Raw genomic sequence first — 15,793 nt, 5'->3', positions numbered from 1 at the left:
AAAGTTGGTGAAAAATGGGCATCCTTGTGTTGTTCCCAATCTTACAGGAAAGGCTTTCAATTTCTCCCAATTCAGTATGATGTTAGCTGTCAATTTGTCATATATGACCTCTATTGTTCTGAAGTATGTACCTTCTATACTCAGTTTGTTGAAGAAATTTTTTATCATAAAGGGATATTGAATTTTATCAAATGGTTTTCAGCATCTATTGAAATGGTAATTTGTTTTTGTTCTTGATTCTGTTACTATGATATACCATGTTTATTGATTTGTGTATTTGGAACCATCTTTGCATCCCTGGGATGAATCCCATTTGATCACAATGAATGATCTTTTTAATGTGTTGTTGCATCTGACTCGCTAGTATTTTGTTGGGGATTTTTGCATCTATGTTCATCATGGATATAAAACTGTAGTTTTCTTTTTGTGTGTGTGTCCTTGTCTGATTTTGGTACCACAGTAATGCTGGTCTTGTAGAATGAATTTGGAAGTATTCTCTCCTCTTCAATTTTTTGGGATATTTTGAGTAGAATTGATATTAGTTCTGTAAATGGGAGAATTCAGCAGTGAAGCTGTCATATCCCGGGCTTTTCTTTGGTAGGATACATTTTATTACTGTTTCAATCTTGTTACTTATTGGTCTGTTCTGGTTTTCTATTTCTTCATGGTTCAATCTTGGTAGGTTGTATGTGTACAGGAATTTTTCTGTTTATTCTAGGCTTACCAATTTGTTGGCATGTAATTGTTCAGAATGGTCTCTAGTGATCCTTTGTGTATATGTGGTATCAGTTTTAATGTCTCCTTTTTCATCTCTGAATTATTTGGGCCTTCTCTCTTTTTTTTCTTAGTCTTGCTAAATTTTTGTCAATTTTATTTTTCAAAAAATAACTTTCTTCTCATTGATCTTTGTATTGTTTTTAGTTTTATTTCTGCTGTAGTTTTTATTATTTATTTCCTTCTACTACTTTTGGGTTGGGTTTGTTCTTGCTTCTCTAGTTCCTTGAGGTGTATCACTAACTTGTTTATTTGAGATCTTCCTACTTTTTTGACATAGACATTTATTTTTATAAAATTCCCTCTTAGAACTACTTTTGCTGTATCCCATAGGTTTTGGTATATTGTGTTTCCATTTTCATTTGTCTCAAGGAATTTTTAAATTTTCTTTTAAAATTCTCCATTGACCCATTTGTTGTTCAGCTGTATGTTCTTTGAATACCTGATTTCAATTTTTAAAAATTTATTAAGACTTGTTTTGTGACATAACATATGGACTATCCTGAAGACTGTTCTATGTGCTGATGAGAAGAATGTGTATTCTGCAGCTGTTGAATGGAATGTTCTGTAAGCATCTGTTAGCTTCATTTGATCTACAGTGCAGTTTAATGTCTCTTTGTTGATTTTTTGTTTGGATGATGTGTTCATTGTTGAAGATGGGATGTTAAAGACCCCTTTTATTACTGTATTCCAAACAATAGCTCCCTTTAGGTCTATCAGTATTTGTTTTATATATTTGGGTGCTCTGGTGTTGAGTGCATATATATTTACAATTGTTATATCCTTTTTCTTGTATTGACCTCTTTATCATTATATACTTGGCTCCTCTGTCTTTTTAAAACTGTTCTTAAGTCCATTTTATGTGATATATGTATAGCTACTCCTGATCTTTTTTGGTTTCTATTTGCATGGGGTATCTTTGTTACATATTTCTGTATTGCCTATCTCTTAATTATTGTAGTTACTGTTTTTAATAGTTTTAATTCTTCATACTTAATATATAAATGGTTTACTTACAGTATTAGAGTATTCTGAATTTGCCTATTTTCTTTCTTTTACCAGTGAGTTTAATATCTTCAGATGTGTTCTTGTTACATGTTAGCATTCTTTTTTTCAGATTGAATGAAGAAATCCTTTTAGCACTTCCTTTAATACAGGGCTGGTGTTGATGAATTCACTAAGAAGCAGAGTCTTTATTGCTCCTTCATGTTTAAAGGATTGCTTTGCTGGGTACAGTAATCTTGGCTAACAATCCTTTTTTCCTTCAGCACTTTTAATATAGCATCCCATTTTCTCCTGGCCTGCAGGGTTTCCACTGAGAAATCCACTGAAAGCTGTATTAGGGCTCCATTGAATGTGATATGTTTCTTTTCTCTTGCTGGTTTGAGTATCTTGCGTCTTTTATCTTTTGCTAATTTGATAATAATATGCCTTGGAGATTTCCTCTTTGGGTTGAATTTCATTGGTGGTATCTGAGCTTCCTGTACCTAAATGTTGTCATTTTTCTCCAGATTTAGGAAATTTTCAGCCATCATTTCCTTAAATATGCTTTCTAGGCATTTTTCTCTCTCATTGCCTTCAGGAATTCCTATTAGGTAGACATTAATTGGCTTAGTAGTGCATCATAATTCTCGTAGGCCTTGTTCACTCTTTTTGTTTTTGTTTTTGCTCCTCTGATTGGGTTATAAAACTCACTAATTCTTTCCTCTGTTTGATCAAGTCTGCTGTCAAAGCTTTCTACTGAGTTTTTCAGTTTAGTTATTGCATTCTTTATTTCTAGGATTTCTATTTGGTTTTTAAATTGTTTCTATTTCATTGTCAAATTTCTCATTTTGTTCATACTTGCTTGTGATTCCCTTAACTTCTTTAGGGAGATTATTCTGAATTCTCTGACATTTCATAGATCTTTAAATCTTCTGGGTCCATTGGTGGGGCTTTGTTGGTTTCTTTTGGCCATATTTCCCTGAGTTTTCAAAATCTTTCTTGATGCCTGCACATTTGAGAAGACATCCACCTCTTCCAGCTTTTGCAGGTGTTCTTTGGTAGTGTCAGACCTTTCCTACCTAGTATCAGAACTTAAATACCAGCCTGGTGTTTCTTCACATTCTGGGGAGGACTTATAATGAGCCCCAGAACTAAAATACTGCCCTAGAACTAACTCATTGCCCTGCCATTTTTTCCTGGTCTGAGGAAGACTTATAGTGAGTGCCAGAAGTTAAACATTATCCAGGAACTATATTGCTGCTTTGCCATTGTTTCACAGTCTGGGGGCAAACTTAAGTGGGCACGAGAACTTAATCCTCACCTTTTAGTTGTTTCCAGGTCAGTCAGAAACTCCACGTGAACACCTGAGCTTTGTGGGAAAATCTGGCCAGCTACTCAAGACTTCCCACAGTTTGTACCCCCTGCAGCTCTATGACATCAGCCAGTCTCTTCAATGTGGCATCCCTGCTGATCAAAGCACACAGTAGCTGCCAAGATCAATGCCCCAGTCACTGTAGTCAGTGCCCCACTCTGTGTTCCTAATTCACCCTAGGTGGTTCAGCCCTTCTGATACTTCTAATGGTTCCTTTGGAATGAGACCAGAATGGGTTTCCTTGGAAGATTCCCAGACTGATGGAGATAGTGAATGTTCACCTTCAATTCCCTCCTCTTATCTCAGAAACTGTGAGCCTAGGGAAATTCTCTGTGAGTGGCATTGTGCCAGTTTAGGGGAAGAGGTGGCACTCTTGCTGATCATGGTTTCTCTAGATTTTGTAGGCCTAGGGGGTTTCTCTACTTCTCCCCTAAGTTTTGGTGAATTCGGAGTGGCATTCTTACCTTTGAATAATTTCTAATTGTATTTTTGTGAGGGTAATGATGCCAGGAATCTTCTATTCTGCCATCTTGCTACCATTAAAAAAAAAAAAAAAAAAAAAAAAAAAAACTGCAACAAACGAACAAACCCCCACATACAACTTTCATCAGCAGTTGTAGCAAAAAAATAAAATACAATCCTTTTCTTAAAAAAGAGGAAAATCTACTTTGACATACTCTGGGAGTTTATTAAATCCAAGTCCTAAAAAGCGATAACTTAAAAAAACCAATTAAAAAAATAATTAGGGCAGGACTTCCAGAATGGAAGTGTAAGTACCTTGACCATTTCATGGGGGTGGGGGAGAGCAGGCAGTAAGACAGCTTTTTAGGGTTCCTAGATGTTGGACTTAGAAGACAAAGACTTCAAAGCAGCTATTGAAAATATGTTCAAAGAACTAAATGAAATCATGTTTAAAGAATTTACATAAGGTATGATGATGATGTCTCACAAAATAAAGAACATCAACAATAGGTAGAAGTTGTATTTTTTAAAAAAGAACTAACTGAAAATTCTGGTGTTGAAAAGTACAATAACCACAATGAAAAACTGCTAGAGGGACTCAATGGTAGATTTGAGCTGGCAGAAGAAAGAATCAGTAAACATAAAGACAGATCAATAGAGTATGCAATCTGAAGAGTAGGGTGAATAAAGAAAGAAGAAAAGTGAGCAAAATCTCAGAGAAATGTGGGACACCATTAATCTCAAAAACATATGTGTAAGGGGACTGCCAAGAAAGAACAGGAGAGAAAGAAGCAGAAAATATATTTGAAGAAATAACAGCTGAAAAGTAAAAAATTTGATGGAAAACATTAATCTATATATATCCAATAATGTCAACTAACTACAAGATAAACACAAAGAGATACATACCCAGACACAACATAGAATATTCAAACTAAATACAAAAAGAAAAACTTAGAAGCACCAAAGAAAAATTACTCATTACATACTCTGATAAGATTAACAGTTGACTCCTAGGCCATTATAGGAAGCCCCAAAAGACTAATAGCTTATTTCTCATCAGAAGTAATGGAGGCCAGAAGGCAGTGAGACAAGAAATTCAAAATGCTGAAAAAAGATCCTGACAAACGAGATTCCCATATCCAGGAAAACTATCTCTCAAAAATGAAAGAGAAATAAATACATTTCAGCTACCCCAAAATGAAGAGAATTTGTTGGCAGCAAAGCAGCTTTAAAAGAAATACTGTAGAAGTTCTTTACCCTGAAAAAAATGTGATGCCAGACAGTAATTTAAATCCACACAGAAACACAGAGTTCCAGTAAAAGTAATTATGTAAGTAATTAATTACAAAAGATGGTATGACTGTAGAGTTCTTCTCCTTCCTTCTCTGATTTATAAAGCAATTATATAAAATAATACGTATATAATTGCATTACTGGGTTTATAACATACAGAAATATAATCTATTTGAAGAAACAGTAGTCCCCCCATTTCAGGAGGGAGGGGATACATTCCAAGACTACCAGTGGATGCCTGAAATCAGACACAGTACCAAACCGTATATACCATGTTTTTTTTGACGTGGTAACCAAGATGGCTACTAAGTGACTAATGGGTGGGTTGCCTACATAGCATGGATATGCTAGACAAAGGAATGATGTGAGTTTTCATTATACTGTTCAGAATGGCATGCAACTTAAAGCTTATGAATTGCTTATTTCTGGAATTTTCCATTTAATATTTTCAGACCATGTGTGACCATGGGTAACTGAAACCACAGAAAGCAAAATTGCAGATACCAAGGGACTACGGTAATATCACAAAAGAGGTGTGTGGGAACAGAACTTTATTGGAATAAGGAAATAACACTAGTTTGTAATTTGAAGTCAAAAGAAGAAATAAGAAGAACCAAAAATAAAAAATAAGGTTAATTTTTAAAAGCCCTCTTATAAGACTTGTGCTTTTCTTTTTTCCTTGAGCTTATTTAAAAGACATAAACTTATAAGAAGTAAGAATTATAACTGTGTATTACTGGGTTTGTAACATATAAATACTATATATACACATATACACACAGAGGGAAGGGCAAAGAGTTATACAGGGGTAACACTTCTATAAGTCATTAGACTTAAGTTAGTAAAAACGTGAAGTAGAATCTAAGAAGTTAAAATGTATACTGTAAGTCCTAGGGCAACTACTAAGGAAATAACTTTTAAAATATCATGTAAAAATTAGGTCAATTAACATATTAACTAGAAAGTATTCACTTAATGCAAAAAAATACTTAAGGAACAACGCAGGGAAAACAAAACATGAGATATATAGAAGACAAAATATTAAATAGCAGAGGTAAATCTAACAATATCGATAATAATATTAAGTGTGAATATAGATCAAACAATTCAATCAAAAGGCAGAGATAGACTGAATGTGAAAAAATGATCCAACTATATGTTATCTACTGAATACACTTTAGATTAAAAAATATAATAGATTAGGCCAAGGCAGGTGTCTCACCTGAGGCCAGGAGTTCGAGACCAGCGTGGCCAACATGGCGAAATCCCATCTCTACCAAAAATACAAAAACTTAGCTGGGTGTGGTGGCAGGCACCTGTAATCTCAGCTACTCAGGAGGTTGAGGCAGGAGACTTGCGTGAACCCAGGAGGCGGAGGTTGCAGTGAGATCATGCCATTGTACTCCAGCCTGGGCAACAAGAGCAAAACTCCATCCTCAAAAAAAAAACAAAAACAGTGTATATGTATATACACACACACACACACACACAGATATTCAATCTTTTATATATATGTGTGTGTGTGTGTGTGTGTGTGTATATATTAGACTGAAGGCAAAAAGACTGAAAAACATATTATGCAAACAGCAACCATAAGAGAACTTGAATGGCTATGAAGTATCAGAAAACATATAAATTAAAATAAAAAATGCTACCAGAGGCAAAAGAGAGACATTTTATAATTATGAAAGAATCAATACATCAGGAAGACATAACAATTATAAACATATATGCACCACCTAACAATGGAGCCCTAAAGTACATAAGGCAAAAACTGATGAATTTGGAGTGAGAAATACACAATTCAGTAATAATAATAGTTGAAGACCAATATTCCACTTTCAATAATGGATAGAACAATTGGCAGTAGACAAGGAAACACAAAAATATGAATAACACTATAAATCAACAAGACATAACCGACATCTACAGAATACTCCACACAAAAACAGTTTAGTACACAGTGTTCTCAAGTGTACATGGAAGATTATTCAGGATAGACAAAATGTTGGGCCATGACACAAACCTCGATAGATTTTTAAAAGATTTAAATTTTATAAAGTATGTTCTCCAGCCAAAATGAAAATAAATTAGAAATTGGTAACAGAAGGAAATTTAGGAAATTCAAAACTATGTGAAAATTAAATAAGATTATTTATTGATTACTCCTGAATAGCAATAGGGCAAAGAAGAAATCACAAGGGAAATCAGACAACGTTTTGAGATAAATGTAAGAGAAAAATACAACATATTAAAATTTGTGGTATGGAGCTAAAGCAATAAAGGGAATTTAAAAAATTTATTTAGTAGAGGAAAATGTATAGCTACAGGCTTTAAGTAAAAAAAAAAAACTTAAATAACATTTTAAGAAACTGTAAAAAGGAAGAGAAAATTAAATCCAAAGCAAGCAGAATGAAGGAACTAATAAAGATCACAGTGGAAATAAATGAAATAGAGAACAGAACAACAGTAGAGAAAAGCAACAAAATCAAAAGTTGGTTCTTACAAAATATCAACAAAATTGGCATAATTGTAGCTTGACCCCATTGTCTTCAGAGAATGTAACTGATTACAGCATAGTTATAACCACTCTTGAACTGAGCATTTTACTTCTACTTTAATAAGCCATAGCATTAACTTTTTTGGTATTAATTTTTAAGGAGTCACATTTGTACTGGCTTTTATTAACTTGTCATCTATTGGAATGTCTAGGTCATTTTCCCCTTTGAATGTTAACCTCTGTTAATTATTTGAAGATGAGCAAGTATCTTAACAAAAATAAGTTTAAATACTGTATCTTTAAAGCAAAAATGAATCATATTTATGTATATTTATAGAGGTGTATATATATGTATATACAAATATACATTGTGTGTGAATATAATTATATATGTATTCCTGCTGTTAGCTATAATTATTAGTCATCTTAGTCCTCCAAAAACTCCTTATCTCATACGCATGGGGAACCTCTCTTCAGGTTCCTCTAACCAGCCTCTTACACTCTCCGCTTTCACAAGGTGCAAATGCAAAGGATTCTAGGATTCAACTGGGACTCATTTCCCCTTGTCTTCTCAGTTGGCCTCAAAGCCCCTGGATTGTATCTGAAAATGTTGAACAAAATGCTTCCAATCTGGAGAGAGCATGGTACTGATTTTGAGAGGGACACATTAATTTCATGGTATAATTTATTTAGTTATTTAATTTATACAGAAGAATAAGTACAGATTCAGTAATAATAGACCAAACCATTCCACATAAGAAAATGCACAGAAGGAAGTGATGAGTAGACTATTAAAAAAGTAGGGCTATGAAGAAAATGTCAATCCATATTAAAACAGCACATTACAGTCTGACTTACCTCTCAGAATGTCTGAGTTTCAGCATTATGTCATTTAGTGATGATATCATTTCAGGAAATAATATTTCACATGTTGTGCTTACAAGTATCAATCTGGCTGAACCTCCCTCACGCAACAAATGCTGTGGTACTGAGCCAAGAAATACGGATAAGCACAATAAAGAGATAATACTAATATATAAGAATTTTGCTCAAAATCATTGCCTTTTCTACTGTGAGAGATTTGAGGGTTTTTAAAAATCTGATGTTCAACTTTTACACTGCTGGTGGGCGTGTAAATGAGTTCAACCATTGTGAAAGACAGTGTGGTGATTCCTCAGAGATCTAGAGGCAGAAACACATTTGGCCCAGCAATCCCAATACTGGGTATATACTCAAACGAATGTAAATCCACCTGTTATAAAGATATATGCACACATAAGTTCACTGCAGCACTATTAATGATAGCAAAGTCATCAGCCTAAAGGAATCAACCTAAATGTCTGTCAATGATAGACTGGATAAAGAAAATATGGTACATATATACCATAGAATACTATGCAGCCATAACAAGAAATGAGATCCTGTCCTTTGCAGGGACATGGATAGAGTTGGAAGCCACTATCCTCAGCAAACTAACGCAGGAACAGAAAACCAAACAATGCATTTTCTCACTTATAAGTGGGAGTTGATTGATGAGAACACATGGACACATGGGGAGGAACAGTACACACTGGGCACTTGTTGGGGATGGAGGGAGAGCATCAGGAAGAATAGCTAATGGACGCTGGGCTTAATACTTGGGCGATGGGATGACCTGTGTAGTAAATCACCATGGCACACGTTTACCTGTGTAACCAACCTACACATCCTGCACATGTACCCCTAAAGTTAAGTTGAAAAAAGTAAAATAAAATCTGGTGTTCAGTTGTCCACTGAAAATAAAGAGAAGGCATTTATATTTTAGCACACATAAAGATTTAAACTGATTTAAAATATACTATTTAAGACATATTAGAATTCTTAACAGTAGTGAATTTGCAGCCCTGCTGTGCTTGGTAAATTAATTATTTTAATAATTTTAAATAGTCTTTTTTTTTTTTGAGATTGATTCTTGCTCTATTGCCCAGTCTGGAATGCAGTGGTGTGATCGCAGCTCTCCGCAACCTCCACCTCCCAGGTTCAAGCAATCCTCCTGCCTCAGCCTTTCAAGTAGCTGGGATTACCAGTGCCTGCCACTATGCTCGACTAATTTTTTGTATTTTTAGTAGAGACGGCGTTTCACCACGTTGGCCAGGCTGGTCTCAAACTCCTGACCTCAAGTGATCCACCTGCCTTGGCCTCCCAAAGTGCTGGGATTATAGGCGTGAGCCACTGTGCCCGGCCTTAAATAGTCTTAATATCAGAAAGTACTAATGAAAAGGGGTATGGATCTTCTCTGTGTCCTTTTCAATTTCTCTATGGAATAAGTAAGGGAATGATACTATAAGGATGTTAGCATTTATTGAAAACTTACTATGTGCTTAGCACCATTCTAAGCACTTGGATTTAGAAGCTGTGAACTTATTTCAAAAAATTTAAATATCTGACATTAAACACAAAAGTTAAAAGCAGCCGCAGACTGATATGTACATCATGCAAATTTGGTAAATATATTTCGAACTGACTTGGGTGTACATGAAGATTTGTAAATATTACATCTTAAACTACTACCTTCACCTGGAAAAAATATTCAGAAGTCCTGGACTGTGTTATTAATATCATATGTGAGATATTTTTGGTGAATGACAGTCACTCACAATTCTCTTGTCGTTTAGGATCCTGAGCTTTTTAATATACTAGTTTTAAGGATTCTTGGCAAGGAACAACTTTCAAACCACTCATGATTCTACTGCAATAAAAAATGTTCAAGTCAGTTTAACTATTCTTGAGAAGAAAACCAGGGTGAGTCAATGTACATCACATCTTCAGCTTCATTTTGAGGCTGTTTTAGTTAGCAGGTAGTGAAATTTAAAGCAGTGATATGTTACACAGGAATAAACAAACATATCAAAAGAGGAGAAAGTTTACAGGCCTCATAAAACAACAGTGCAAAACAAGTTCAAGTAACTTTTCAAGTAATCTGGATACCTTTCACTCCCAATCAAAACATCAAGCAAACAATGGAGAATTTAAAAAAATAATCTATACTGTTATAAAATACAAAATTACCAGCTTCTCTTTTTTTTTGAGACAGTCTTGTTCTGTTGCCCAGGCTGGAGTGCAGTGGCACGATCTCAGCTCACTGCAACCTTCACCTCTTGGGTTCAAGCCATTCTCCTGCTTTAGCCTCCCAAGTAGCTGGGATTACAGGCACCCGCCACCATGCCTGGCTGATTTTTGTATTTTTAGTATTGGGTTTCACCATGTTGACCAGGCTGGTCTTGAACTCCTGACCTCAAATTCGCCAGCCTGGGGCTCCCAAAGTGCTGGAATTACAGGCATGAACCACCAAGCCCAGCCCACAAAATTACCATCTTATATCCTTAAAGGGTTGGATTTTATTTGGTAAGAACTAGACCCTATCAATAATCGATTATGATACTACATGGTCAGATTAAATACTAACCTCTAAGACCTAATTCAGAAAATAGCTTGAGTACATGAGGACTGAGCATCTCATGCTTGAATGTTTCTGTCACATCAAGTACTTTATTACCATGAGATCACACCACTCTCAGTGATTTACTATTTCAGCTAACCTATCATGGTAATATATATTGCTTTATTCAAAAATTTTCACACTTTTTTAGTTAAGAGAAACAACTAAAATTGCATGAATTAAAGTGGTTTCAGCAACAATCACAAAGTACTTCGTGTTTAGTTGCTATTCAAAATTTTAAGTGCATTAGGGTAGTAAAAAGACTAGGCAACATTGTTTTCTGGAATGCTATGGTTTATAAGAAAAAAATGTGACATCTTAATTGAAAACAGCTTCATAAATAACAGATATATGGTGTAAACACTCTGAGTATCTGTTACTCTGAAGAATTACACCCATACTTGAATAAAATCTTGGTAAATCCAAGAAGCAACAAAGAAGCCTCAAGGTGAAAGTTCTTCAGAGAGAACAAAGAGATGATGAAGATTCATTGCTTACTGGCAAATACACCAGTTAGTGAAAACACTATGATTGGCAGGCAATGATCATACAAATCACAGCCAAAGATAAATGAGGCAGAAGAGCAAGGTGGTTAAGAGCATGGTCACTGGCATAAGACACACACATGTGTTCAAAGACCGTGACTCAGATGTTTACTTGCTTTGGGATTATATATAGGACAATCATATAACTTCTCTGAGATTCCATTTTCCTCTCCTTATACCCATAATATGGAAAAAATCATATCTACGCCACTGGCTGTTTGGGGAACTAATTATTTTCGTTCTCCAAAACTTAGTGATGAACTAAGAATAACTCTATTTATTATTAAAGAAGAAAAGTTAAAATAAGAAAGAAGATGGCAGAGTAAAAACGGTGTGATGAAAGGTCATCTGTTTACAACAAAAACAGATCGGCAGTGATACAGCTGATGGGGTGGACCCTGCAGGGACATGATAAACAACATCCAAACAGCCCAATAGCCTCACAGATGCCCCTAAACTATATATACAAAGGTATAAGAATCAAAAGAATGCTCAAGTAGGCTGCATGCCTTATAAAAGAGCAAACCAAGATTCACTCACTTCGGTTGTTTCTGAAGTTACCACCATAGCTAGCACACAAAGGTAAATCATTCATTTCAGTAACAGACTAGAAAAGACCATTTATAGTAATGTGTAAAACCTAAAGAATGCTACAAAACCAGAAAATAGATAAGTGTATTTGAGGAGCCATCCGGTGATCCTAGAGAATCAAAGCAAGCACCATAATAAAAATGCACAAACTCTACAGGTGGAGAAAAACAACAGCTGGGTGCAGTGGCTCACATCTGTAATCCCAGCACTTTGGGAGGCTGAGGTGGGAGGACTGCTTGAACCCAGGAGCTCGAGACCAGCCTGGGCGACATAGTAAGACCCCGTCTGTACAACAGTTTTTTAAAATTACCTGAGTATGATGGCATGCACCTATGGTCCTCACTACTGACCTGAGGCTGAGGAGAGAAGATAGCTTTATATCCTTAAAGGGTTGGATTTTATTTTCCAAGAACTAGACCCTGTCAATACTGGATTATGATACTACATGGTCAGATTAAACACTAACCTGTAAGATCTAATTCAGACAATAGCTTGAGTACATGAGGACTGAGCATCTCATGCTCGAATGCCATGATTGCACCACTGCACTCCAGCCTGGGCGACACAGCAAGACCCTGCCTCAAAAAAATAAAATAAAAATAAATAAAAAATAATCAAAAAGAACATTTAAATGCATTTGAAAGAGACAAGTATATAATAATTTGATCGAGTAGTATAATAATCACATATTTAAGTTAAGTTCACAAAACTCAGAAAGGTGATTGGTTAGTCTTCAGAACTGGGTCACAAACTAATACTTATTACACAAGAAATGCAACTTTAAGCATGGCCTTTGGGAAGTGTAGGAGACTCTATTAAAGATGCTTTATAAGAAAATGAGTAGGGAGACAGAAAAAAGTAGCAGATTCTTATGATAGTGTTATTTTAAAATATTAATATATTTCAAGTATCTGAATTCATAATTTCAAATAATTTTTGGAGCAATAACTGTTTAGGAATCATAATTGACTTCAAATCCAGTGGCTTCCACTCATATCCTCTTTTTCTTCCTTTATTGCTCCAGGGTGAGTAACTTACAATCATTGTGGCCAATATTTGTACAGAGTGTCAGCTAGAAATTTTCTTTACATCATTAACACTTTTAGTTGATTCAAATCTAAGTTTTTAGTAGCTGACACTATTATCAGAACACATTTAGTTAATTCATTATGCCCACTGGTTGCTAACGTGTAATAAGGGAGATGAACTCTAAGAGGAATAATATACTAAAGATCAAAATTACACCTGCTCCTTTTGAAACTATAGCTTATAAACTTCAGAATGGAGCCTCGTGTCAACGCCCTGCTCTTACTTCTACCAGAAGGTTTCATGATGTCTCAGATAAACCAAAGACAAGACAGAGTTCTGGTGGTGCTTGGAATTTCACAATAGGATTAATATACAACAAATTTTAGATTTAAGTTACTCAGAGGGTTAACAATTCTTTTTTCACAAACACCCTTACTTTACCAGAAGTAGGTGTTTTACATTGAACATGATATTTGAAAGCTGAGAACTCTTTTTCAGGAGATTTCCTTGCCATCCAAGGAAGAATATGTTTGGTATAGTTTCATATATTGTGTTTACATTAGGCAGTCTCTGCCATAGCAACAGGCTATTAAATATTTATATCAAGCAATTAGAATCTCATTTAAAACAAATGTTCTTGAATATTACCAAAACAAAAATCTTTTCTTTGAAATTTTAACATAGAATGCAGATGAGTTTTCTCCTTCCTTTAGATAATGATGGTCCCTTTATACTTACCATATAATTGTCCCTTTAAATGTTCTATAATTAATGGCACAAGGCAAGTAAAGCATACTTTCAATCAAACATGGAAATATTTTCTTACATGCTTCATTCCTGCGTCCCTCAGGCTCCCTTCCCACATACTGCCCTCCACACATAATATGTGTTAAGTGCATATGACAGTAAGATTCAGCTCTTTGTCAGCTCTTCTAGGTGGATAAAGTTAATGTGATGATCCAGTACTAAGATCATTGAGTCACCCAAGAAAGATGAATTTTTCATGTTTATCAACATCCTATTTAATAATAGCAAGGACAACTTTTTTGCATATTATTCTTTAAAATGCTTATAAAAGGGCATTTTACTTTACATTATTAATTTTTTAACCAATCTGTAATTAATGTCTTAAACTAGATGACCGAACCTGAAGGTTTTAAAAAATCAAATTAAAGTGAATATATAGCCTGAAATTATAGTAAAATATCAGCTTGCTAGTGATTAAACAAAACCTAAATCAGAGCACTTTCCTACATCACTATAGTCATATCGAATAGTGACTACATAAAATGAGAAATTGTCTGCATCATATGAATACTATTAATGACAAGCCTTTTTTTTATTAAAATGGCAAGAATACAAATAGCTTATATCAGTAAAATACAGTAGCATTCAGGCTCTAATATGAACATTACATCAAAGCCTATGGATAGATAAGGTAAGAGATTTAGGAAATTGGGGGAGGAAGGAAACATCACTTATCTTGTCACTCTAGATTACAGACAATAAAATAAAATGGCAATTAAGTTGATTGCAGTACTTGAAAGAAAACTTATTAAAAATACAGATTTTTAATAAAATCTTACATTCTTGACAGATATATCATCACCTACCTTTCTAAAAATAGTAGTAGTAAACACAATTGTAGAAAATGTATGTTACTTAGTCTTCGAGTGGTACAATACTACAGATTTTAAAGCCCTGACAACACTCCTACTTTCTGCAGATTCAGTATCAGATTATGGCATGGAATTTATGTAAGATTGGTTCCAAAATGGAATATCAGATCCCAGGCCAGTATCGGTAAATTGTACCCATTTTGGCACAGATGTTCCAGCCATGAAAGCACAAATCACAAAGAAAAAAAATTAATCAACCAATTATTTGAGATACCAAGAAAGGAAAGGAAATCAGTTTTGTAAAAACACTTTTCCCTGTTTTAATAAGTTTCTTTATTTACTCCGGATAGTGAACATAACAGTGTTCAATAGTGACGTAAACAGATTTTACACTCACTATTACTGCATGGATAGAAACAGCCATATGCATTTTTGTTTTTATAAGTCATCTCAGATCACTGCAACATGGCACATTAGAACAGAGATTCAGAGACACAAAGTTAATAAATACATTTAACATTGCCAAGCATTTAAAAGATAAATGCACTCATGTCGCAAAAAAAAAAAAAAAATCAGTTTGTAACTTTGACCTTTCTCAGGGATGTGAAGAATCATTTCAGGTGTCAGAAATCTCTGTAGCAAAGATTCCTATAAGAGAAAAAATCATGCTGATTAATATTTTTAATTCAACTTTTTCAACATGTGTAACAAATATATTCTAGTAAGTGTATCACTTTAGCAAAATGTAAGATTTTTCTTCAGTTTCTATGAAGGAAAACAAAAAACAATATATTTTTTCACTCAGTTTTCACAAACTGTGGTACATTCATATCATGGAATACTATTCAACAATAAAAAGGAATGAACTACTGATACTTACAGCAGCTTGGATGGATCTCACGGGCATCATGCTGAATGAGAAAAGTCAATCTCAAAAGGTTATCTCAAAATGACAGAATTATAGAGATGGAGAAGAAAGTAGTGTTTCCCGGGAGACAGGGAGATGACGAAGGGCGGGGCTACAGCTACAAATAGGCATAATGAGGGAGTGAATTCTTTGGTGCTGATGGAACAACTTCGCATCTTGATCATAGTGGTGCTGTGTGTGGATTGTAAAAAAAAAAAAAAAAAATACACATACAA

General features: G+C 34.7%; 1 protein-coding gene across 11 annotated transcripts in view; it reads right to left on the bottom strand.

Moving 5' to 3' along the window:
• Window positions 1-14,346: 14,346 nt before the first annotated feature.
• TSGA10 (testis specific 10) overlaps window positions 14,347-15,793 on the bottom strand; it is a 154,971-nt gene continuing 153,524 nt past the window's right edge. For 9 of the 11 annotated variants that reach the window (XM_023211406.2, XM_023211407.1, XM_026456412.2 and 6 more), the window contains one exon: window positions 14,347-15,298. In XM_023211406.2, the coding sequence (XP_023067174.1) occupies window positions 15,274-15,298 (25 nt within the window). In that variant the 3' untranslated portion in view covers window positions 14,347-15,273. The remainder of the gene's footprint in view (window positions 15,299-15,793) is intronic. The other 2 variants (XM_023211410.2, XM_023211404.1) reach the window with 1 other exon arrangement.

The sequence above is a fragment of the Piliocolobus tephrosceles genome, chromosome 15 (assembly GCF_002776525.5).
Source record: "Piliocolobus tephrosceles isolate RC106 chromosome 15, ASM277652v3, whole genome shotgun sequence".
Lineage (NCBI taxonomy): Eukaryota > Metazoa > Chordata > Mammalia > Primates > Cercopithecidae > Piliocolobus > Piliocolobus tephrosceles.
The sequence above is the reverse complement of the archived record's forward strand: the minus strand, read 5'-3'. Positions and strand labels throughout refer to the sequence as shown.